This window comes from Amblyomma americanum, chromosome 10 (genome assembly GCF_052857255.1).
Source record: "Amblyomma americanum isolate KBUSLIRL-KWMA chromosome 10, ASM5285725v1, whole genome shotgun sequence".
NCBI classification, from domain to species: domain Eukaryota; kingdom Metazoa; phylum Arthropoda; class Arachnida; order Ixodida; family Ixodidae; genus Amblyomma; species Amblyomma americanum.
This window is the reverse complement of record NC_135506.1, coordinates 23645589-23671137: the sequence shown is the minus strand read 5'-3', so window position 1 is coordinate 23671137 and position 25549 is coordinate 23645589. Positions and strand designations below refer to the sequence as shown.

The following is a 25549-nucleotide window of genomic DNA, read 5'->3' as shown; positions in this document are numbered from 1 at the left end:
CATACCTGTGTTTCAGTTTCAGAGAGTTCTTCCTGGAAGGGTGCTTGTTGCGCCACGTCGGCCTTATTCGCTGTCGTCGCGTCATCTTTGTCATTTCCGTCTTCCTCCTCATCTTCTTCCTAAATGTTTAAAATAACGCTATAAGAGTTGACATTTGCACATTGACTATATTCACAAAAAAAAAAAATCTATCTGGTCAATGCAAGACGTAATTATTCACTTTCAAGGCCAGCAGTTGCACACAGAAGATATCAGTACACATGACTGTGTCAGTAGGGGTTGATCTGTTCGGTTCAAACAGAAAAAAAACCTTAAAGAACGCGAAATATAAGTTTTGACATTCGTTTCTAACCGAAAAAAAAACGATAAAAACGCACCGAATTCCATTTCGAAATTCCGTTTGAACCGTAAAATGTCAGAATTCTTGACGTGTAGGCCAGAGCTAGTTGGCTGTCGAGCAGGGGTTGCACGCATTCAAAGCATAAAACTAACAAACTGCGGGAGCCAGGGGCATGGTAAGGTGGCGTATTATTGGATTAAATGGCGCAATTTTTCATTTCGAGGTATCGCTCCTTTACTTACAGGCGTTTAGAGGACCGAAGGCTGTACCTTGTTGCCACACCTTATTTTCTAGCGTAGTGCGGTTCACTCTCATTGCTTAGGGCAGTTGATTAGTTAAGAGGATGCCCCTATTTCTTGCGAAGATACTCAAAAACATACATAAGTATCAGGAAAAGTTAAGTGGTAGTTTCATTGCTGTCACCAGCACGCCGACCACATGATGCCCCGCAGTATCTTTCAAGCTGGCACAACAACCCAGACAACACGGGAACCCGCCGCGCTGGCTCAGTGGCTATGGCGCTCGGCTGCTGACCCGGAAGACGCGAGTTCGATCTCGGCCGCCGCGGTGGTCGAATTTCGATGGGGGCGAAATTCTAAAGGCCCGCGTGCTGTGCGATGTCAGTGCACGTTAAACAACCCCGGGTGGTCGATATTTTCGGAGCCGTTCACTACGGTGTCCCTCATAGCCTGAGTCACTTTGGGACTTCAAGCCCCTATAAACCATAAACCACCTTATAGTAATCAACGTCCACTTGCGTTTTTGTTAAGCGATTCCACCATTAACGTTCTGTTCCTGTTTGTACTGGCGATAACACTTCCCTTAGCAAGCAGTGCTATAAGCGCTTTATCAATAATTACAGACGATTTGTCTGTTAATCGCACGTATCACGTCGTCGCGACGTTTATGTCATGTTCGGGCTGACGCCCATTGTCACCCTTCCTAAGTTTCTCTCTTGTCATCTTCCCTTGCAGAGTGCTGATTAACGGGGTAGATTGTAGTCCTGCATTAGGACCACTCTGCCATTTTTTTCTGATAAACCCCTCTATCTGATATGAGAGAGCATTCCAACAGGAAGAAGGGAATTAGCCTCGAGAGCAGACCTATGAAGTTGTGTAATTAACAGAAACATAACGATGATAAGCACGTAACATTATTTATGTTTCCTGCTTTGAGAAGGGACACACGTGTTTCATTTTACATACTTATTTATGTGTCAGCCCCAATTCAATCTCTGTTCGTTCTGGACTCCCAATAAAAGAAGGTGAATGAAAATTATAAAAAGAAAACTGTGTTTGTGAAACGGTCATGTGATATGCGCACACAGTGAAAACCTAGAGTTCACTTGCTTTATGTCAAGGGATTAAGAATAAACGTCAGCATCAAAGCTGACTTGAGAATGAGAAGTTAAAAGCGCGGAATCATTCTCTCATCCGCAATGGACATATAACAGACTGAGAAAGAAATCAATGGCGCCCAATCTTTTTTAACAGAAAAACAAGAAAGCAAAACAAGAAAGTGAACGTAAAATAGAAATACCTCTATAGGAACGTTTTGAGAAATAAAGAAACAAATAATATTACAAACCAGAACCGAACTGTAACGGCGACGTGGAAGAGAAAAATTTGAGTGATCTTCGCTAGTGGAGGAGGCTTCCTGCGTGAAAACACCAACAAATGCAAATATAAACAAAATTCAGTCGATAACTGGAAACCGGGAAACGCGACCTGATAGAACATCATCAGTCACTCTTAAGTTCATAAACGCACACATTTAACACCAAATGACCGTTGCGACTGACGATATGCGAGACATGCTACTACTCACGGAAACATGCGTCCTTGCTACAAGCAACGTGAAGTCAGGCCTCTGTTCGGAGAAAAGTGCAATGGCTTGGTCTCGACCCAACACGTCCGTTCCATTAACCTGCATAAAAATGTGAACAGGCAGAGATAAGGCACTGAAGTAGGACTTATTATGAGGGGGAAATATGTCTTCCGTATCACTCCGACTTTTTATTCTGTGCATAACAAGTCGTTGAAGGCAGCTTCAAGTAAACAGCTGAAGTCAAGTATGAAAGATCCGAATATAGTTCATTTGCATGGTACTCAAACAAACCATTGACGTAGTTGCTGATCAGCAGTGTGCTGCTCGTGATATCGGTCATTTTTGTAAACGCTGTATCATAGCTTTATTTTTTTTTGTCGAGAACTGTACTATATTTTGGCTTTGACAATATTGTTTCGCTAATCATGACCAGTTGTACCAAATGAAAAAAATTTCCTACTTGCATTCCACCAAACTGCTGACGATTGAAATTCTGCAAACTCTGCCAATTGATGTATAAAGATATCAATTACAGGAGTAAAGTAAGTATTCAAATCTATTTAATTTTGTTCAGAAATTTTAACCTTAGTGTTAAATCTGTAACTAACATTTTCCTTCTTTTCCTCACATCATATGCGTCACAGAATAAATGTTTTTATTTGTATCTTATTTACCTGAAGGATTTGATCGCCTTCCTGTAGCCTTCCATCTTTCGCGGCGACACTTCTTGGATCAATCTGAAAGAAATACGGTCACACTGCGATTTTAGGTCAGGCAGAGCAATTACTTTTACTTGCGTTTATTCGTTCTGTGCTTGTTACAAAAAGTTTTGTCTTTTCATTACGAGTAGTTAATTGATCAGTTAGGCTGCTTGCATCAAAATAATTCAGTTTTCATGAACGTGAAGCCAGTGCATGTTTCACTTGCTTAAAAAAGTGGTATATTTTAAACCATTTCTCCGCCAGCTGCTTGAGCTGCAGGTTGGCAACCTCCACGAACACTCGCCAAAGCCACTATTCTATATCCGCCAACTTGTCCAATCTTCTGCTTTGCTACATAATTCTAACAGTCTCAAAGCATGACCACAATTAAGTTATTCAACCTTCTATATTCTTCAAAATATTCTTCAAGTTCTTCAAAATAATTCTGTTAACGCTCCGATATTTGAATATCTAAAGAGGACTTTCGAGATGCATATTTTTTTTTTCTTTAGCAGGCCTTCTGAGCAGGCAGTCAGCTGGCTTTGTTATTCAGTAAGCACGTGGACTTCTAACTTACCTCTCCTACATATATTTCTGTTTCTTGTTCTTCGGGGTCACCGTAGCAGAGTGTCAGGCCAAGCTTGTCACTGCCGTTCCTAATTAGCGTCACTTCCTGCAATTGACGAGGTCAACCACGAAAGATAGAAATAAAATTCGAAGCACTCGGGTTCATGGTTGATTGCTGCAAAATTATTCAATGCAGCCTGGCATAACGTACCTCATATTCAATATCGTAACCATCGTCATCGTCCGGATCTTCGTTCCTGCTAGGAGGGCTCATTGGAGGCGGAGGTATGCTTAATCTGGAATCAGAAAATGATGAAGAATAAAAGCTCAGCCGAAAAACAAACAACTCGCAGAAGGTTCACCACTGTGTAATGCGAGATTCGGCGACATCTGTTTGCAGAATAACCTTTTTGATGTTGATTGCCGCATACTGTAAATGAGGTAAGCAAGTTGTGTGTGTGTGTGTGTGTGTGTGTGTGTGTGTGTGTGTGTGTGTGTGTGTGTGTGTGTGTGTGTGTGTGTGTGTGTGTGTGTGTGTGTGTGTGTGTGTGTGTGTGTGTGTGTGTGTGTGTGTGTGTGTGTGTGTGTGTGTGTGTGTGTGTGTGTGTGTGTGTGTGTGTGTGTGTGTGTGTGTGTGTGTGTGTGTGTGTGTGTGTGTGTGTGTGTGTGTGTGTGTGTGTGTGTGTGTGTGTGTGTGTGTGTGTGTGTGTGTGTGTGTGTGTGTGTGTGTGTGTGTGTGTGTGTGTGTGTGTGTGTGTGTGTGTGTGTGTGTGTGTGTTGTGTTCTATGGCACATAGGCAACTGAGGCCATCATGCGCCAAGAACAAGGTAAACAGGTGGTGTGTAGCATGGGCTCCGTTCTAAGATTACGAAGAAAGTAGTGTACCCGCCTCAGAACGTCGGGCTCGCTACTTTGGTTGGCCGCTAGTTTCCTAGTGTTCCCTAGTCTTCCCTAGCGTGGTGTAGTTTGCTGGTGTTCGCTAGTGTCACCTTAGTTCATTCAACTGAGCCCGCTGAGCCGGCACCACAGACACGTCTTAGGTATTCCGATGCATGTCATCTTTCGGCAGTTTGATGGATAAGCCACGCCACGGCAACCGCCGTAGCTTGGAATGCAGTCACTCTACCGAAGCCTTTAGAAGTGGCTTATTCGAATGACCACTATGACGTCACTTTTCTTCAACGGCGGGCCAGCGATCGCACCCACTCCTCTGTTAGGCCGGTCTCCGCCTTACATACTAGCTGTGCTCCAATGTTAACTCCCTATTTCCTTTCTTAAGCCCACGCGATAGTGTACGTCACGGTCTGCAACGCCTCGCCAACATGTGCTCCAGGAATAAGCTCATAGCAAAATACCATCCGTAAGAAATTGTCAGCCTCTACTTAATCTTTCACAGGAGCATAGTTTCATTGTTACATGCGTACCTCAGCTGTCTGCCATGTGACTGGGAACAAGTAAGGTATTTAAGCTAGCGCTGCTTTCTCCTTACTTTCTCGCACGTGAAGCAATGAAAAATCAGCGGTTTCATATAATTTAGTGGGTGCCATTGACGACCATCGCGAACATCTTCATTGACAATGGCGAATGTTTAACTGCCGCTGTTGTTTTAAACGATGGTCTTAACCATCGGTACTAGGATGACACCGGGAAGCAAGCAAGACTACAGTTCTTCGTTGCCCGTACGCGCCCTCCTTGTTCAATGTGGAACCGTTAGCCTAACAACAAATCCTGCTCTTTGGCTTCACCCGCCGCTGTGGCTCAGTGGTTAGGGCGCTCGGCTACTGATCCGGAGTTCCCCGGCTCGAACCCGACCGCGGCGGCTGCGTTTTTATGGAGGCAAAAGGCACCCGTGTGCTGTGCGATGTCAGTGCACGTTAAAGATCCCCAGGTGGTCGAAATTATTCCGGAGCCCTCCACTACGGCACCTCTTTCTTCCTTTCTTCTTTCACTCCCTCCTTTGTCCCTTCCCTTACGGCGTGGTTCATGTGTCCAATGATATATGAGACAGATACTGCGCCATTTCCTTTCCCCAAAAACCAATTATTATTATTATTATTGGCTCCACTTGCGGCGGTGTATCTGAAAAAAGCGTCATCGACGATGCAGTGCTTGCACTGCTACGTAAGCCGAACGGGAGCTACGTCACCGGTATCTGCGTACACGCACCCGTTGGGGAGAAAGGATCCTTCCCAAGGGGGAGGGGCCCACCAGGCGATCTCCGTCTGCGCTGCCGCGTCGATGCAGCCTTGCGAAAAGGAAGAGGGCGGCGGTGCGGCTTGTTTGGCCCGGTTTCCAACGCAGCTGCTTCCGCTTCCGAAATCCGACGAACTTCCGGTTCCGTTACGGCGCTCCCTGCGCAACACCTCGACCACAATGGGCTCCGTGGCGGCCCGGAACGCAGCCACGGCTTCTTCGTGCGTAGCATTGGAGACGTCGCGGCCATTCACCTGCGAATAAAGCAAATAATACGAGTAAAAATTTTGACATTTACGAAAGTCAACGCAGGTATTAATGAAGTAGTTTGCAACATATTTCCTCTGCTATGCCCACGTTTGCAATACGTAACAATCGAAGCCAACGTACACAAACTAAGAGCAGAGTCCCTCATCCGAAAGATTAACAACCGATTTTGTCCACAAATTATTTTATGTTCAGAAAATATTGGATGCTAGCATAGTACATTTTCAGCGGGTGCCTCCGATTTGAAGCTCGAAACAGTGACTCCAGTTGAGAGTCAACCAACGCGTAGACGATTATATCGATCATTTCATTAATAATCTGTCTATTAGTCAATAATTTCACCTGCGTCTAGTCAACTAAATAGCAAAACCTGCCAAGATAATGAAGCGACAAGTTCCTTGAGCAGTCCGTAAATCAATCAGCCATTCAATCGGCCACACATGTTTTTATAAACGAAGATTCATAAAGAAGTGTACATATCTTCGGGGTGCTCTTCCTTTGGTTACAAGGATATTTGCAAAGTAACTCTACGAACAGTTTGTAAAATTAAGAAATTAAGTGTTCGCACAGTGGTAATTAGCACACGCAAGAAGACTTCGCTGGATTACTGGCATACGACAGCACAGAGATAGCCATGTTAAGAACGAAGCACACCTAACCCCCCCTCCCCCATTAACCAACCTTGAGTAGTTAGCGCGCTGTCTGAAGCATGAAGGTCACCAGCACAAAATGTGAAAGTGAATATTTTTAAAGAAAGGAAAGATCAAATCAGGAACCACGTTTCTGGATCGAATGCAGCAGCACAGAGGGAGCCATGTTAAGAGTGAAGCACACCTAACGAACCCCCCCAACGAAACTTTAGCAGTTAGCGCGTTGTTTAAAGTGTGAAGATCTGCGCCACAAAATATGTAATTGAATATTTAAAGAAAAAGGAAAGAGCGAATAAGAAGCCACGTTTGACCGTTTTTTTTTCTTTTCGCCCATATGCACTGCTTTTCAATTTGCAATTCTTTCACCACGGCAGAATGTTCAGAGGTGAAAGCACAAGGCAAAGCGAGAGTCGGTAAGAAGTGAATAAAATAAATAAGTAAGAAAAACGAAACATTGTACAAAGGCTTGCAGATGCACCACTTGCAGCTTCAAGCCAGCCAATTTATTCAGTCGAAGATAAATAATGCGCCGAAATGAAAAAAAATAATATTTTGTCTCGCAGTTCCCGCTCACGCTGCAGAAAAACTCGACGAACGAAATGGAATATGGTTCGGCGCATTTGGGCGGATCGCTGCGTCCGCTTTTTGCACATAGCGGCAAGTAGACAAGCCACGTGCACCGCCTTAACGCTCCACGTGTGCTTAGAGCGAGAGGGAGAGGAGGACGTACAGAGAGGGGACAAAGTAAGAGAGCGGTAGGGCTTCTAAAAGACAACGAACGTCTGGCCAAAGTAAGGAAATCAAACAAGCAAAATTACACAGGCGAAATAACGAAGCAAGGGAGGGTAAGTGAACGGTCAAGTTTTGATGTATTTGATGATTTGGCAAGTTTTGATGCGTTGGTTTCACAAAATAAAATGATGATGATAATGATGATAAAAAAAAAGAAGCAAAGGTAGGAAGTACTTGCAACTGGGCTTGTTGGTGCGTATTCGTGAAAGACATGAGAGAGCAAAAATGGCAACACGGACGAGTAAGAGAACAGGACGAGCGCTGCACGTTGAAAGTGCAGCGCTCGTCCTGTTCCCTTACTCGTCCGTGTTGCCATTTTTGCGCTCTCATGTTATTCGTGAAAGACATGAGAGCGCAAAAAATGGCAACACGGACGAGTAAAGGAACTGGACGAGCTCTGCACGTTGAAAGTGCAGCGCTCGTCCTGTTCCCTTACTCGTCCGTGTTGCCATTTTTGCGCTCTCATGTTATTCGTGAAAGACATGAGAGCGCAAAAAATGGCAACACGGACGAGTAAAGGAACTGGACGAGCTCTGCACGTTGAAAGTGCAGCGCTCGTCCTGTTCCCTTTCTCGTCCGTGTTGCCATTTTTGCGCTCTCATGTTATTCGTGAAAGACATGAGAGAGCAAAAATGGCAACACGGACGAGTAAGAGAACAGGACGAGCGCTGCACGTTGAAAGTGCAGCGCTCGTCCTGTTCCCTTACTCGTCCGTGTTGCCATTTTTGCGCTCTCATGTTATTCGTGAAAGACATGAGAGCGCAAAAAATGGCAACACGGACGAGTAAAGGAACTGGACGAGCTCTGCACGTTGAAAGTGCAGCGCTCGTCCTGTTCCCTTACTCGTCCGTGTTGCCATTTTTGCGCTCTCATGTTATTCGTGAAAGACATGAGAGCGCAAAAAATGGCAACACGGACGAGTAAAGGAACTGGACGAGCTCTGCACGTTGAAAGTGCAGCGCTCGTCCTGTTCCCTTACTCGTCCGTGTTGCCATTTTTGCGCTCTCATGTTATTCGTGAAAGACATGAGAGCGCAAAAAATGGCAACACGGACGAGTAAAGGAACTGGACGAGCGCTGCACGTTGAAAGTGCAGCGCTCGTCCTGTTCCCTTACTCGTCCGTGTTGCCATTTTTGCGCTCTCATGTTATTCGTGAAAGACATGAGAGCGCAAAAAATGGCAACACGGACGAGTAAAGGAACTGGACGAGCTCTGCACGTTGAAAGTGCAGCGCTCGTCCTGTTCCCTTACTCGTCCGTGTTGCCATTTTTGCGCTCTCGTGTTATTCGTGAAAGACATGAGAGCGCAAAAAATGGCAACACGGACGAGTAAAGGAACTGGACGAGCTCTGCACGTTGAAAGTGCAGCGCTCGTCCTGTTCCCTTACTCGTCCGTGTTGCCATTTTTGCGCTCTCATGTTATTCGTGAAAGACATGAGAGCGCAAAAAATGGCAACACGGACGAGTAAAGGAACTGGACGAGCTCTGCACGTTGAAAGTGCAGCGCTCGTCCTGTTCCCTTACTCGTCCGTGTTGCCATTTTTGCGCTCTCATGTTATTCGTGAAAGACATGAGAGCGCAAAAAATGGCAACACGGACGAGTAAAGGAACTGGACGAGCGCTGCACGTTGAAAGTGCAGCGCTCGTCCTGTTCCCTTACTCGTCCGTGTTGCCATTTTTGCGCTCTCATGTTATTCGTGAAAGACATGAGAGCGCAAAAAATGGCAACACGGACGAGTAAAGGAACTGGACGAGCTCTGCACGTTGAAAGTGCAGCGCTCGTCCTGTTCCCTTACTCGTCCGTGTTGCCATTTTTGCGCTCTCATGTTATTCGTGAAAGACATGAGAGCGCAAAAAATGGCAACACGGACGAGTAAAGGAACTGGACGAGCTCTGCACGTTGAAAGTGCAGCGCTCGTCCTGTTCCCTTTCTCGTCCGTGTTGCCATTTTTGCGCTCTCATGTTATTCGTGAAAGACATGAGAGCGCAAAAAATGGCAACACGGACGAGTAAAGGAACTGGACGAGCTCTGCACGTTGAAAGTGCAGCGCTCGTCCTGTTCCCTTTCTCGTCCGTGTTGCCATTTTTGCGCTCTCATGTCTTTCACGAAAGCAAAGGTAGGCCGGTACCGACTAAAATTCGTTTCCCGAAGCGCTGCCCCTTCGTGGATTCTCCTCTGCAAAACTAGGCAGTACGGTTGCACGGCGATTCTTTTCCAAGTTGCTGAGGCGGGCACAGAGCAGAGGCAGCACCGACTGTGTGCGTGCGGGTCGAGAGCGCAAGTTTTGTTTTCGTGAGCGCGCTTCCAAAACAAACAACATCTTTGGAAACAAAGCAAAAACAACGGACGCAGCCAGTCAAACAGTTGAACCCAGCAATGCCAAGCCACAGCGTGGAACTTTGAAACAAACGCCTTTCTATATTGAATGCGCGAGACGGAAAAGGGTGAGGAGGGGGGGGGGGGAGGAGAGACAAATGGCGGCCGTCAACAGATGGCGTTGTAATCGCGCCATCTTTGCCACAGCGACTGAAATAGGGAAGTTAAATATAAAAATACGGTAAAGCACTTGATTTTAAAAGAGAGGCACCGTCGAAAGCGGAGAAAGCTTTAAGAACCCAATAAGAGTCGGCGTTCAGGAATGGTATTATAAAGCGGAAGGAAACTCTGAACTCTGAACCTCTCTGAGCACGGATAAGAAAAAAGAAAGCAGTACTGATGTCAGCGTTTAAAAATAAAATACCAGCTCTAAATTTCTAAATGTATAGTAATGTATGAAAAGCAAGACGCGGTAGAAGATCAGTGATGCACCATGACCACTGCTCAGGATGTACTTGCACGCACAAAGATGGCAGGGGGAATAGGAAAGCAGATTTTTAAAAAATGTTCTCCTGTTTCGAAGTTCGCCTTGCATGAAGAACAAGAAATGCAGTTTTTTGTACTCCTACTGAACGGTGCTGACTCCACTGAGCTCCGTTGTAGCACTTTCTTATGGTTGTTTCTTATATCATTCCTTTCTTCTTTCCTAAAACCCATTACAGAATATATATATATATATATATATATATATATATATATATATATATATATATATATATATATGAAGAGAGCACTCACCAAACCCAAGGTGCATAGAGGAATGTTTAATTTTTTTATGTGTTGTGCTTGTTAGTGGGATAATAAAACTTAGTCCGGTGCTCTTACCAACTGAGCTACTGCGACGGCTGTCCAATCTGCTGCTCTCGTGGGTATTTATGTTCATTGGGTATAAGCGAACCTTGAGAGTGTTCGCAAAAAAAAAAACATTCCCCTGTGGTGCACCTTGGTTTCGGTGGCTGTTAGCTCCCTTCACATATATATATATATATATATATATATATATATATATATATATATAGCATACAAGGTAAAGGAAATGAGGGGCTCGTTTGACAAACATATTAAGGAAGCCAACAGTCACGGAAACCAAGAGGCATAGGGGAATGTTTTTAATCTTTTTTTTATTTGTAGTGCCAATCAATCGGTTTAAAGAAAATTACTTATAATATATATATGCGACTAGGCATACGGAATGCGTGAACGTCTGGGCTGGCGTCGAATCACGTCGCATTCTTTTCTGTGCATGAATACTTTGTCGCATAGCCTCTTTTTCCTTCTCATATTTCGTCTGGACGACGGAACAGGCGTGGAAAGGATGCGACTACAAAGGAGTAACACATTAAAAAAGAAACCTTTCGAATATTGTTTGGCTTTGCTGCATAGAGAGTTTCCGATAGGTGAATTACTCTTAAGAGTCGGGAAAATAGAAATTAAGGAGTTGTTCAGTGCACGTTAAAGATCCCCAGGTGGTCGAAATTATGCCGGAGCCCTCCACTACGGCACCTATTCTTCCTTTCTTCTTTCACTCCCTCCTTTATCCCTTCCCTTACGGCGCGGTTCAGGTGTCCAAAGATATATGAGACAGATACTGCGCCATTTCCTTTCCCCCCCAAAAAACCAATTATTATTATAAGGAGTTGTTCAAGATTTTTTCAACTCTTCCAACCATCAGCTCAACGCAGGGAAACCTTTGAGCAGCACAGGTTCATTGAAGAAAACTGTCCGAGACAACATCGAACAATACAAGTAGTTTTATATGGGCTTTATTAAATTGGGAAGAAAAAATGTACAATCACCTAAGTTTTCTATGTTATGTGAACATTTTTAATAATAGCACTCACAATTGCAAATCTGTACATCGTACACATCAGAGTGACTCAATCACACACATCTATTTTCCTTCGGTTTTTCCTCTGACTTGTGTTCGCCCCGAGGGCTAGAACCTGCAACCGAGCACTCGATATTTCAAAGACCATTATCCCATATTTCTTGATGGCGCTCTGACCTGGATGGAAAGTTAGTACCAGAGCCGAAAGTTACTGAGGCCAACGAGGACAGCAGCCCTCTAGGGAACCTTTGCTCGCGAGTGATCTCGGACAGCTTTGCATCACAAAGAACAACGGAGGCCCTTACTGTTCAACGTGTTAGCCTAATTTTGTGCGTTTTTTGCCTTCAAAGCCTCGCCATGACACTCGGGCGTAAATGAAATAAATAAAAAAAAAACGGGAGAAAAGGGAAGGGGGTCAGGAGACAGCGAACATCCATTAAGGGTCAAGTTTCGCCCGGGTAGAGATGATGAACGCCGAAGGGGCTAATTAGGGCGCAGTGAAAGCCTTAATGGATTCTCACAGCCGACCGCACTCCCGACGCATCCTTTGTGCAAAATGAGTTATGGCTCGCCATCGAGGCTACGAAATCACAGCGCCACGCAGTGCGAAAGCGAAAAAAAATTACAAAAATAATAAAAAGAGGCGAAGTGAGAAAAAGAAACACCGGGCACAAAAAAAAAATTAGGGGGAAACGAATTAGTAGTCTTCGGAAATCTGCGAGCGCACGCCTAGAATCAGGCAGGAAACCATTCCAATGCTCATATATCTGCATTTGACGACTCCAGTGTCGCAATTTGCTCGTAGTCTAGATAGGTAGATAAAGAGGAGGAGGGAAAGGCAGGGATGTTAACCAGAAAGGGGTTCCGGTTGGCTACCCTGCACTGGGGAAGATGGATTAGGAGACTAAAAGGAGGAAGAGAGAAGGGAAAAAAGGTATAACACACACACGCACAACGCTGTCACAGTTTGTCACTCAATCCAGTTGCTCTCAAGTAGGCAAAGAGTGCCTTGTATGCCTTGAGGGCAGTCGACTGCTGTGGCCACGGACCGAGGATCTTTTGCTATGTTAATGGGCGAGGGTCGAGGCGGTCCAGGGCACAACACAGTGTATGTCGTAGTATAAGTTCAGTCTTTACCTTAGCTGTTCTTCCGCTGCAGCTTAGAGAAAGACTGGTACGCAGCACTAAATTTCCATACTTTTTGTGCTAGCTTAATGAGCGCCACCGCAGGCGTGAGAAAGCATGCACGTACGGCAGTGTGAGCTCAATTTGTTGTTAGTGGCTATTTATTAATAATGTTAAGAATGAAGGGAAAATATGTTGCTTGCCGCGGCATCTGCCATCGAAACCTGAACTGCGGCTAGAGGGAATAAAAATACAGGGGAAAAGAAAGGACAGCAATACTAAGAAAGGATAGGGGTATAGCAAAAATATACACAACGTACAAATACAGGATGTGGAAACATGTAAGCTCAGTTACTGTGTAGATCTACGCTGGCGAAAGAAAGTGTACTCGTGTATTCCGCATAGCGAACGCGTGATAACGAGAAAGTACCAATGTTGAATCGCGAATTTGTGAAGTTTTATGCTGCGGGATTACTTACGAATTTTTACTCTAATTTGTGCAGCAACTGCAGTGTGTATCTGTGAGTGCGTGCGTGGGTGCTTGGACCTGAGTTTTGAGCAGTTTATGAACGCACAGAGCTGCTCCGCATATCACCAAAAGAAAACAAACAGTAATTCTTCGGTGGAAAATAATAATGCAGCGAAAAATTGAAAAGTTCGTTCTCAAATGAACAAGAAACGTCCAGTGAATATTTAAAAGATAAAAAATAAGAGTCCAACAACCCCTAGTTATATCAAGCCTCGTTAAGACTGCCGCTGGGAAGAAGCGACAGGATTATACGTGTGCGTGATGTCTCCTCCTCTCCCAAAACCCGAATAATAATAATAATAATAATAATAATAATAATAATAATAATAATAATAATAATAATAATAATAATAATTGGTTTTGGGGAAAGGAAATGGCGCGGTATCTGTCTTATATATTGGCGGACGCCTGAACCGCGCCGTAAGGGAAGGAATAAAGGAGGAAGTGAAAGAAGATAGGAAGAAAGAGGTGCCGTAGTGGAGGGCTCCGGAATAATTTCGACCACCTGGGGATCTTTAACGTGCACTTACATCGCACAGCACACGGGCGCCTTAGCGTTTTTCCTCGATAAAAACGCAGCCGCCGCGGTCGGGTTCGAACACGGGAACTCCGGATCAGTAGCCGAACGCGCTAACCACTGAGCCACCGCGGCGGGTCCTAAAACCCGAACGCGTCAGGTTGCGTGCTTGCAAAAGGCTCGCCCGCCTGCCGGAAGTGGATGACAGGAAGGAAGTGACTCTCGCTCGGAAGACACAACGCCGGGAAGCTTTCTTTGAAAAGTTTCTGAAGACGGGAAGCATGTGTTGTAATGAGGGACGCCTTAGTAAGAAAAGGGCGCATGCGTCAAAGTTGGAGGTAACAAAAGGATTATGATAATTAGCGCGAGCTGACAAAGCGGCTTGGGCGCTTTTGTCAGCGAAGTGTGCTAAGCAGCGGTATACTGTACCGTTCTGCATCTTTTCAAACTACCAAAATCTGTGCAGTGGTGTGGTAGCCGTAGAGTTGGAGTCAGCTAATGATGAGTGCGATACTGACAACTTGCGCTAAAAACTGGTTTGTGATTGGCTGGTAGTCGGTCGGTGTCCATGCGCTGGCGATTGTGATAAGGGGAGGCACGATAATTACGGCCCTGGCACGCGTAAAGAGCTGCAGATACTGTCCATGGTAGGCTAAAATTAAGATAAGCTTGAGAACTGTCAAGCATTTCGGTTGAAAGGAAGTCCAGGCGGCATGTTTCAGAGAGCCGATCGCGAGAAGCGCAGAAATTGAATATATATATATATATATATATATATATATATATATATATATATATATATATATATATATATATATATATATATATATATATATATATATATATATATATATAAAGGAGCAGTCAGCAGCGTAACCGCGCATCACGAAAGCAGTGTAAGCGCGCGCGTCCTAGAGTTTGCGATTAAATTTAATTACGAGAAAATTCACCGGAAAAATACGAGATCAGATCCTATACGCCTCAACACAGATCACGACGGTGCTGTTGATAATCATAATGACTGCGGTGGAAGATGCTCAGTGGTTATAATGATAATAAATGCTCGGGATGTGTGATCAAAGCTCTGTGCGTACACCTTCAGCCTTCTACACTGCTGCGTGGAACTATAGTGGGAAGAAAATTTTCTGCCCCTGTTTCCCACTTGCGCCGTAATAACACGCGCTTCACGCCTTTTCTTGCCGGTGGTGGAAACGGGCAGCACCAGATGTCGCTGCAAGCCGAACCTTTTTTTTTTTTTGCGGGAGTACAGATGCAAGCTTTAACAGACGGCGTTGCGTCGTTAATGGCGGTTTGTTGCGAGGCGCTCCGCTCTAATGGGCGGCAGTTTGTCGTCCAGTGCAGAGCTGCCTCTTTCCTCCTCGCAAGTGGAACAAAGCGTCTTTTCTTATGGGTGTAACGCAGCTGGCTGCTCTGCCTTTGTGAGCCGCGCGAAAATTTTGTGACCGAGAGAAGCTAAATTTCTTGGTGAAATACATGTTCTCAGTGAAGAAGCCCAGGTATTTCACTGGATTTTTAATGTGTCGTGTTCAGTGAACTGCGAAAGAACGATAACGAAAATAAAATGTGAATAAGATGAAGGTAACTACATAATAGAAGATAGAAGCGCTTTAAGTTATATCACATTTAGAGTATCTTATGTCATATATTTTAAATGTAGCTCCATTATTTGAGCTGCGTGTTTCGCTAAGGCTACCCTGTCTGTCCTAAAGCTGCTATATAGAGTCAACGAGCCATGGGTGCAAATGTAAAGAGGGAATTGTTGCCAGTAAATTTGACTAGAAGATCACTCATCAGAGTGCAAGGATCACTTGACCGGTAAGGCAAGCAGAAACGAGATTCTCATGAGCATCCCACAAACACCCTGCAAAAAAAAAAGTTTTCAGAACGGTGTTTTATTTTCTTTTTTGTGCGAGTAGAGTGTATGAGAAATCCAGGCAGCAAAAGTTGATGCGCTCATTCGGTTATTGAACTGGGTGCCGTGCGTCTCAGTGTATGTCAAGCGTCGCAAGGTACAGCGCTCGTTGTTAAGTTTAGAGTTGTTTAGAGGCCAAGGCTTCGTGCTCAAGCCTCCTAGTAAGAACTTAACTTTGCGAATATTATCGCAAGAACTTTTATACACGACCACGACGGTTGAGCGAAAATGAGAGATGCGGCAAACTTCACCCTAGAAATCATATTACGGTCTTTAAATTCAGGGCGCTAGTACATTCATTTAGGTATTGAATTCGTCTTTAGCACCCTATCAATCACACTAGCGACATGTTTGTTTGCTAGGCCCACTTTCTGTAATGAGATAAGCACACAGAAGCTGGTTCACGTCAACCGTCGGATCTTTTTCATCGTCTTCTCTGAGCGCCTAAAAGGATTACGCCGGCACCTGCAATGGAGGCGGGGTTTGGTATGAACCGTGGCAGCGAGGCGGCGAAGTGAGCAAACATATCCGCAACGCAGTCTTCTGACGAGGCTAACGAAACCTTCCGGTCACGACGAGACAGAATCCAGAAGCTCGCCTACCATACGATGGAGCGGCTGAAGTCGAAAGAAAGAAAGAAAGAAATAGATGAAGGCAGTGAAAGAGCGACATTCGCGAATCTGATAAAGCGAATGCGTAGAGCCCGCTCTACTCGCCTCCCCGGTCGACAAAGTGCAGACATCGTGGCAGGACGACGAGGACTAGGCAAGCTGGCACATCGAAGAGGTCGGGGGAACAGAACGTTCGCTTGTTCCTTTGGCGATGCCCGACCTTGTCGCGAACAAAGAGTCCCGTAGGAAACCACATTCCAAGCGAAAATGTCGTTGCACGACCGTTAATGCTTCGAGCCGGGAGGCAAATGTGCGAGCTGGAAACGCTGCAGGCAAATAAAAACATAAAAAAATGCAAGTGACACAAAAGCTTGGTCTAATGGAATCAGTCTAGAGAGAAAGCACAGCTCGAAACTACAAAAACAAACAAAAGAGCAAAGTGGAAAAAAAGAACTGAAGTCTGTGCGGCAAGTTGAAAAGGGTGCGCTAGAAAATCAGTGGATGTTTCCGCCGCTGCCAGCGGCATGGGAGTGCAGACGACAGGGCACTAGCGGGAGACGCCAGCAGCAGACGACGAGAACCCTTCTTCTAACTGAAGCCCAGGCGTCGACGGAGAGAGAGCCACTCATCGATTGCACATGCGCACTAAGGGAGGCTTCCGGAAAAAGCGGCTCCTTATTTCTCCACAACGGCTTCGCGGTCCTCTCCTTCCTAAATGTAGAATAACTGGCACCGTTAGGAGCGGTCGGCGCTTAAACAACGGTAGTCAGAGCGGCATTGGGTACGGCAGCAAAAGTTTTGCGGTGGAATGAATTCAAACCCAAAAACTACCTATTTTTGTAAGACGAAAGACAGCCTTTGCTAGCAACGCTTATTAGGAAACAGAATTATGCCAATGACTCTTTTCCTGATAAACAGAGCTATGTTTCAATTGATTTCACAAAATTTGGAAGAATAAAACTTCAACACTCAGTCTTCCACCGGAAACAAAACGGTTGGACGGTAGAGTTGGCTTGATGTTTATGAGAAATTTCGTCAAAAACTGTCGCCTGTTTCGTGGCCAACTCATTCCACTAAATCATTCTGAAGCCTCACCAATGAGGTTTGAGTTATGTTGCTTTTTACAGTGTTTACTTCCTTAGGGCATAAAAGGCGATGAGTATATGATCGAGAAGGCGGATGGTTAAAAGTCTAGGAGAGACTGATGATGTGGTCCCTGAGTCCACGCTGCATCTCATTAGCTTAGACACAGACCCGAGTTGTTCGCTCTTCCATGCATATCAGAAGCTTTTTTGAACGGGATAATAAGGTTTTTAGTACAGGCTACCACGCTTAAGACTACAGCAGCTTTCCCGTTTGCGTTAGGACGCAATTAGTTGCTAACAATGCCTTCTTTTCTTTCTTGATTCTCCAGAGGAAATTGCCGCCTAAACTTGTACTCGTTGCAGGAAACCACGCATCGCAGTTAACTAAACAGCGACTAAAACTGAAGTTGCTGAATAACTGGTATTCACATCCCGAGAAATGAATATCTTTTCTTTTTGTGGGGGAGACGTTTGGAAGACCTTTTTGCCGCGCTGGCCTCTCGCTACCACAAAACCGCACCGGCCTGCCGTTAAGCCTTGTTGTAAGAACCCCACTGAGCCGAGTCCGGAAGAAGATTCGCAGAGCAGTGCCTTGTATACGGCGTGGGTATTGCCGTGCGAGTAACAGGTGCGTCCTAGCGCCATCTAGGAAGACCGTAAAGACAGAGCGGAGGAGACACCACGAGACCGCGCCGTGTTCCGAGGAAATGGTCCCATAAAAATTAATCCCCGAAGCGCTTACCGTCGACACGGTGTGTTCACCCTTAGACTTGCTGCCGAAGTTCGCTTTTTCACCTTGTTTTCTCTTCTTCCCACTTCCTTTGCTCCCTTAGGTTGCGGTGCTTGCATGCCAAGTGCCCCCTGGGGTATCAGCAGTGTGATGGCAGGATTCTAGGAAGAGATGCTTTCGTTTAACGCTGTTGCCTTTCACGCTCAGGCAATACGTAAGCTTATCGGCAGAAAGGATCGGAGGAGGACTCGTGGCAGTATTTTGAAGTAGGTACTTACTAGCTCTAAAAGTGAGGAAGGCTGTGAAGGCTGTGTATAGATCTTTTGCAGTGATAAATATCAGTCCGTTTAGCCCGCTCTGCCACTTGTTTACATTCTATACTCTATCTGCAGGTGATGTGAGCCGTGCAATACCTCCACTTATGCGTGAAGTAAACTGTGAGCTGTCGGCAGAGCTGCACTTTCTCTACTCCATTGTAAGGTGAGGATCTTCCGAAATGTTTGCAGGCAAGAAACTTTGCTTGACCTAAGGAAACAAAGTCTAATGCCCTGTTGCGATTTGAGTCGATGGTTTTAAGCAATGAGGCGTTGATTCATAAATGGGGTTTAGTTCAAAACGCGTCCCATCTTTACATTGCACGTTATTCCTCTGGCTTGTGACGCTCCATTACTTACATGAACTCTGTGCCGTCTTGGGACACAGATTCTTGATGCATTTAGCGAAGGTTGTCACTGCAATGGTTACTACGTGCTCGCTTTCAGGAGTGTGTCATTGCTTTATATTCGTCAACACCATGAAATGAATGGTTAAACCTCCACTCTATGTTTGTTGACTGCTGCAGGTCAATGTTTATTTCAAATATTCTCCAACTGCTCTCCCGCATTAACCTTATGCAGCCCTTGCCGAAACAGGTGAGTTGGTTTCTGGGGCCCATTTTAGTGGGTATTTTTCTTCTTTATCCATTCTTCGGACACGCGATGCACTGCCTAGCCCCGTACGTCGAACTGCAGTAGAACCACAAAATTGCTTGCCCTGATGACATCCGCCCTGACGTCATAGGCAGAAGTTCCCTACCGTAAAAGGCTGAGGAAGGAATCAGGACAAAGATAGTCAAAAGACAAGGACTCAGGTCTGTTTATGACCCGATTTATATCCCGGATTCGGTGGAAGACATGGAAGTTACTGGCGGAGATTAACCGCGAGGGCCGTCATGCTCATCCAAAGAGCCCTCTGTCGATAACAGGCAAATACACACTGGTCGGTCAGCTCAAACAAAGCGGAAAACAAAGAAAAAAAGAGACCACCCCGGAGCCGTTATCCCGGAATCGCCCCGGGTGTTCCTGGAAGCGATATCTCTTGTCTTGCTTTCCGCAGGCGCCGATGTCCGCGAAAACTGTGCTACCGTGCACGTTCTCACGTACGCCATTAAGTATGACACGCTTCCCAAAGCTCCGAACTTAGCAAGACGTAAAAGAAGGCAATGAAAAGGAAGCAAACGGAGCGAGTGCAGTGCAAGCGAGGAAGCCTGGCGCTCTCCTCCATTTGCGGCGAGCAGCCAATAAAGGCTCGGCAGCCATTTGACACAAGAGGGGCCCCGAGGCAGAGCGGTATAAGCTCGAAGGGGCGTCGCTATCATCCTTCCCGTCAAAGATTGTCGTAAAGCCAGAGTCGAGCCGCGTGAACTTCACGTACATACAAAAAGAATAAAAAAAAACGAAGCAAGAAGGAAAGATGCGTACAAGTTTGGAGGAAGGTCCTCGAGCTCGGAGAAGGAGTCTAGGTCGCGGCTTCGTAGAGAGCTTCCCAGAACGGCAGGCGAAGGTGTAGATAGCGCAGACGAAATCTGGTCGCTAACCTCGGGGACAGGGTCGTTTACGACTACAAGCCTGACCTTCCTGTTTGCTTCGTCGTGCTTTTTTTTTTTTTCACACAGTGTTTTTTAGCCTCTTTCTCCTATTTCTTCACCGTTGTGACCTGCACGAATTTTTTTTCACGCCTTTTCATGTGTATACTTTATTTCCGTTCTTCCGAGCTTCTTCATAGCTGGAGTCAACAGCTCACCTTTGGTCCTTTAATACAGAGGCGGCATAAGTGGAACGTAGCCCTATAACGGTGACCGCACATACATCGAAGCCAGAGTAAAATGGCGCGCCATCCTCCTGACGACAGAGGCGCCTTTTGTGGATCGCTCGCTCAGTTTATCCAAAAGCGGATTGAGCTATTGATGCGCCGGGCGTAGGTCAGGCGAAACGAAAGCAATGATACCGTTTGCCTCGTTAATTTTTTTCTTTAGTTTTATCGTTCTTTGAATACTGGTCCTTGCTTATATGAAACGTCTATGTCTCAGTGTTTTTAACCGAGAATTGCTGCCTTTGCTGTTGTATTTCCTACTGTGCCTCTATGTTTTATTTAATGCGTCATCATTTAAGTGTTTGCTTTTTCTGCTAATCAATAATTCTGTGTTTGTTACTCGCTTTCATCACTCTTGGCTTATTTTGTTCTGATATTCTTTTATGAGATAACGTAGTAGTTAAGCTCTTTAAAACGATTACAGTCTTTCTGCCGTAGGAACAATCTGAATGTTTCCAGAGGTATTCTACCGCCCTTCCTGTCGCCCAAATAATAGTCTTTTTGAAAATGTTTTTTGGGGAAAGCAAATGGCGCAGTATCTGTCTCATATATTATTGGACACATAGAAGGGATAAAGGAATGAAACGGAAGAGATAAAGGAGGGAGTGAAAGAAGAAAGGAAGAGAGAGGTGCCGTAGTGGAGGGCTCCGGAATAATTTTCACCACCTAGGGATCTTTAACGAGCACTGACATCGCACAGCATACGGGCGCCTTAGCATTTTCCTCCATAAAAACGCTGCTTTAATCATTTTTCTCTATAGGAACCCATTGTGAATCTGTCGATGTCATTGTTAAATTATATGATGCATTCGATGGCCCGAAATTTAACGTTCTGTAGCCTCTACAAATATATTGTTCCAATTCTGCATCGTACGTGAAACAGCCACGTGAACTTTAATTTGCAGCATTCATCGAACTTGAGCGCGAAGTTTTTCAGTATGAGAATCCACTTGCCTCGCATGTAGGCTTGTTGCAACACACGCTAAATATTGATTTATTGATTAATTGCTCCAAATTGTTTACATATTTGTACAGACTTCGAGTTTTCGTTGAGGTGACAATTTATTCCTCTTCAACGGTGTGTCAGTAAAAAACGACCAAGAGCGAAATGTTTTATTCTTCAAGACATAATAGCGTCACTTCTATTTTTTTTAGGAGGACTGGGGGGGAGGTGCGACACCTTTAACTTTAAAATTCGCCGCATGAAAAAAAAAACTAGACTTTCTTTTATTACAACTGTTTTAAGATGTAACCTTATTTGTGGTATGTTGCATTCGTCTACAGAAATATATAAATATTATCGCATATAATTCCAACTAACGACTATATTACTCATGCTGCTACACTTTCAAAGAGCCATGACATTAACCTTCAATATTTAGGTTCGGTTTTAATATATTTGAACAGTGTCCATATGAAATTATAAATTAACATTTAACGGAACGCAGGTAAATTCCTTATTTTAAAAACAAAGAAAGAAAAAAAACATATTCAACGACTGCGATACGCGCTGTTATGAGCCTACACTGATTTAGCAATACTTGTGCAGGGACAAGCAATCTGTTGAGGCTTAGCACTAAGTTAACTACACACTCCAACTGCTGCGCGAACACTGAAAACCCGGAAAGCATCCTCCAAGCAATCTCACACCAAGTACCATTAGAACACATTCGGTGCCGAACAATGCCCACGTAAGTTTGAAGCCTACAAGAATAAATGGTGCATTATAAGTAACGACCAGCTCCCCAAACGGATTTCAGGAGTGCGCGGAATTTAGTACAAATCCGGGGAGATTTAAAACCGCGATCTAAAATTTCCATTTACCTGCCCTTCCCTAGATCCCATTAAAAGCCCTCCCCCCCCCCCCCCCCCCCCCCCTCGTTGCAGGCCTTTCTACGCACATTTAAACCACATCCCGCGGTAGGCAAACGCATGTTCCTCGTAAGAGGCGCCCGGGACCAATAGTCGATGAATAAGCGCGCAATCTGGCGACCGCGCGCGTAATTCATGCGTCCAGAAGCGTCGAACACTGGAGCGCAGCATCGTTATACATTCAGCTTAATTAAAAGCGTGCAGCATGCTAAACGCTACCGATATCGCGTTGTAGCTCAATAGAGCGCCGAATTCCTGTATGGCTGCTACTTGAGTCGTGAACGCTTCTTCATGAACTGCTACTGGTGCCCGGCGTGCTTTGGGCAATCAAGGACAGCCAACGAATCATTCGATTACCAAGCGGTCAATAAATTAGAGAGAGGCGAGTGGCGTGAATGTGTGCGAGTGTTTGTAATGGTCTGAAACGAACATTTAGTGTACGGAACAATATAAAATAACAGAAGTTCATGCATTTCAAGCAGCTATATTTAGACTTAGCGGATAGATTCTAGTTATTTCCTAACGACCTCTCTCCCTTGTAATCTGTTTCGCTGTGCACTGTATGCACTGAATTGATCTCAGGCAAAGCAGTTTATCGCGAGCCTCTTCCTTCAGGTAGGAAGAAGAATACAAATCATTGAACTATAGTTTAGGTAATAACAATTGGCGATGAGGTGTTTCGCTTGTCGCAATCCGCCAGGTTTCACTGTGGCAGATTTTTTTTTTTTTTTGAGCGATAGCTACATTACGGTAGCATTTCGAGCCTTCAATGTGGCGGCGCCGCCATCCTGTGGCTGCGCCGTCACGCTGTCACGTGGTTGGTCACGTGGTGCGGAGCAGCTGCCGGCGCCATGGCTGATCACGTGGTTCGTCACGCGGTTGGTCACGTGACCAGCCACGTGGTGCGGAGCAGCTGCTGCTGCCGGCGGCGCGGCGCGCCGGCGAAACCGAGCTGCCACAGCTGTGCGCATGCGCTGTGTCAAGTGGGACGAAGATGAAGGAGGAACGCCCAGCGAAACAGAGCAGCGAAAGACTGACTTTGCATTGACTGCCGAGTTTCCCGTCATCAGCACACGCGCGCCGCGAAGACAACTGACTTTTTGACTGTTTGTGTAAATAATGTATATAGTATATTTATTTTGCATTTATAGTGTTCACTTTTAATGTTTTTATGCAGTGTATATCTATTTTATGTAGTGTACTATTTACCTCCCCCCATGTCTTTCTTCTGTCCCCTCACCTCTTTTATTTCATTTCTCCCACCTGCCTGCGATCCTTCTTTCCGCTGCCCCAGCTCAGGTGCCGCCGCACGTGATGGCAGATGCCGGGGCTAGCAAAAATCTTTTACCTTCCTTTTATGGTATTTAAATAAACCACTACCACCATTTCGACTGAGCAAGTTCCACTCGGCCAGCTGTAGCTACCGCGTCACTGCAGGTTTATCCAGAGCTAAACCACCGCCAATTTTTTCTCCAGTCAATTTCCGCGAGCAGGAAATGCATTGTAGAAACGCTTGCTATTCTTAACGAGGACTTGGAGCCATTGCACCCCTTCGGTCAATGAACCAAAGTTGAGGCGAAGGAATGGGAATAGATAAGGCATTGTTGTGATCGGAGGCCCCGAGAGCGGGAACAGACGAGCCCGGCAGGCGCCATCGAACTATGTTGACCAAAGGTGCTGTCGTCCTGAGAAGAGGATTAGGAACGCCTCCAGGCGACGGTGAGCTTTGACAAAAGGCCTCTCATCCCTTCATCCGGAGTATGGAATGCTGCGTTTCTCCCGAACTGCGCCCTCACGTGGACCGGCAGAAAGACCCGAACAAAGGCACCGGACCCGCCTCGTTCGCTTGCACTTGCACGGCCAGACAAAGCGGGGGCGGACACGGCTGATTCATCTTACCCTCTGGAATGCCCGGGGGCGTCAGGACGCATCTTTACACGGAGAGGATCACCGCCTGCTAAGCCAACGACCTTGTGCACCTGCTCAACCGGTCAGAAACAGGATTCCAGGACCTCAAGGCGCCAGGATTCCTTATCGACTGTGCACGTGTTTGTGGGGGCGGAGCGGTCACGAGGTTAGGGAAGAGACTATGAAGAGAGTGTCTGCCCATTGGACGCTTGATCAGCCACCGGTTTCCCTAGCTAGGTGCCTAGGGAATATCCACTGTATTTAAGCCGCGATTTGGCTGGTTTCACAGCACTTCATCTCAGACTTTTGGGTCTCCCTGCTTCTGTTGTAAATATGTAGCACTCCATCTCTGACTTTTGGGTCTCCCTGGTTCTGTTGTAAATATGTAGCACTTCATCTATGACTTTTGGTCTCCCTGCTTCTCTTGTAAATATGTAAATAAACCTTCAAGTTTACCAACCCTCCTGAAGGCTTCCCTCCGTCGTCTGCAGAGTTCATCGTCATGCGGTGAAGACCTCGGTTCCGATATCCAAGCATATCAGCATGCAATGCACGGTTCTGGCGGTCGCTTCAACAACATTCCCAGAAGTACCGATATGCTGACTGCAGGTTCACCATATGGTTGCGTGCAATCTTTTGTACTTGTTTGTACTCGAGAATCGCATCTGACTTGCCAATTATTACTTGGGCAACTATTAAGAGAGAGTGAAACAAATGGCGACGCTCGACAAACTCGGTAATCCATAGCTAAACTCAGTTACTCTTCTTCCTTCAGTTGAACACAACTACGAGGTAAAGCTCTGACCTCTTTTATGACATTCCAATCATCGACGATTTACTTACAGCTACAACGCCAACGAGGCTGCTTCCATTCTTTGGACCCACCACACAGACTCTAACGTCAGGCTAATGTTTTAAATGCCAACAGCTTTGAAAACGAAGCAAATTAACTGAGACACCTATTAAAAACTGAAGGCAAATCAAGAGAGCTAAAGGGGTAAGGGTGCCGATAAGGACGGTTAGAACACGTGTACAGCCTTGCACAGCGAGTCGAGCTTAGATTGCATTAACGAGACAGACACACACACTTCTCCCACAAAGGTCTCAATGGGGAGCCCGGCTGCGTGTGATAATGAATTAGAAACAAACGCGAACCAGCCGGAGCTCGTCGACTTGCACAGTGCTCCCTGTCAACAACCTCGACACTTGCGGTTGCGCTTACGAAGGCGCAAATTAACGTGGATGCTTAACCTATATTCAAATGCATGCAGCTCTACGAAACCAGAGCTGGAGATTATTCTTTTTAGTGGCGAAGTTAGAAAGCCGACAACTTGAAAGAAGGCCTCGAAACTCGAGCAAGTCTTTACGAATGGCGACATTCAGGCGGCCCAATTTAAGCGTACAATGGGCAAGCCAGCCCCAGCCAGTCACAAAAGCCTCCTTTCCTGCTATACGGCACTGTTACTTGCCGTGAGCTACTTTCTACAGCCCTGGCGAAATGTAGCGACAAAAAGTCTATTATACCGGCCGGAACAAAAGGCTCGATCATAGTTTTGCAACGCGTGCC

At 45.6% G+C, this 25549-nt stretch overlaps 1 protein-coding gene across 2 annotated transcripts in view; it reads right to left on the bottom strand.

The window, feature by feature from the left end:
* The window catches only part of Slip1 (SLo interacting protein 1), a 146653-nt gene that overhangs the window by 5008 nt on the left and 116096 nt on the right, over positions 1–25549 (bottom strand). Inside the window, exons 2-8 of one of the 2 annotated variants that reach the window (XM_077638937.1) lie at positions 5603–5883; positions 3647–3731; positions 3446–3541; positions 2842–2904; positions 2168–2266; positions 1928–1996; positions 6–119 (exon numbers count right to left, since the gene is read on the bottom strand). In XM_077638937.1, the coding sequence (XP_077495063.1) occupies positions 6–119; positions 1928–1996; positions 2168–2266; positions 2842–2904; positions 3446–3541; positions 3647–3731; positions 5603–5883 (807 nt within the window). The remainder of the gene's footprint in view (positions 1–5; positions 120–1927; positions 1997–2167; positions 2267–2841; positions 2905–3445; positions 3542–3646; positions 3732–5602; positions 5884–25549) is intronic. The other variant, XM_077638938.1, reaches the window with a different exon arrangement.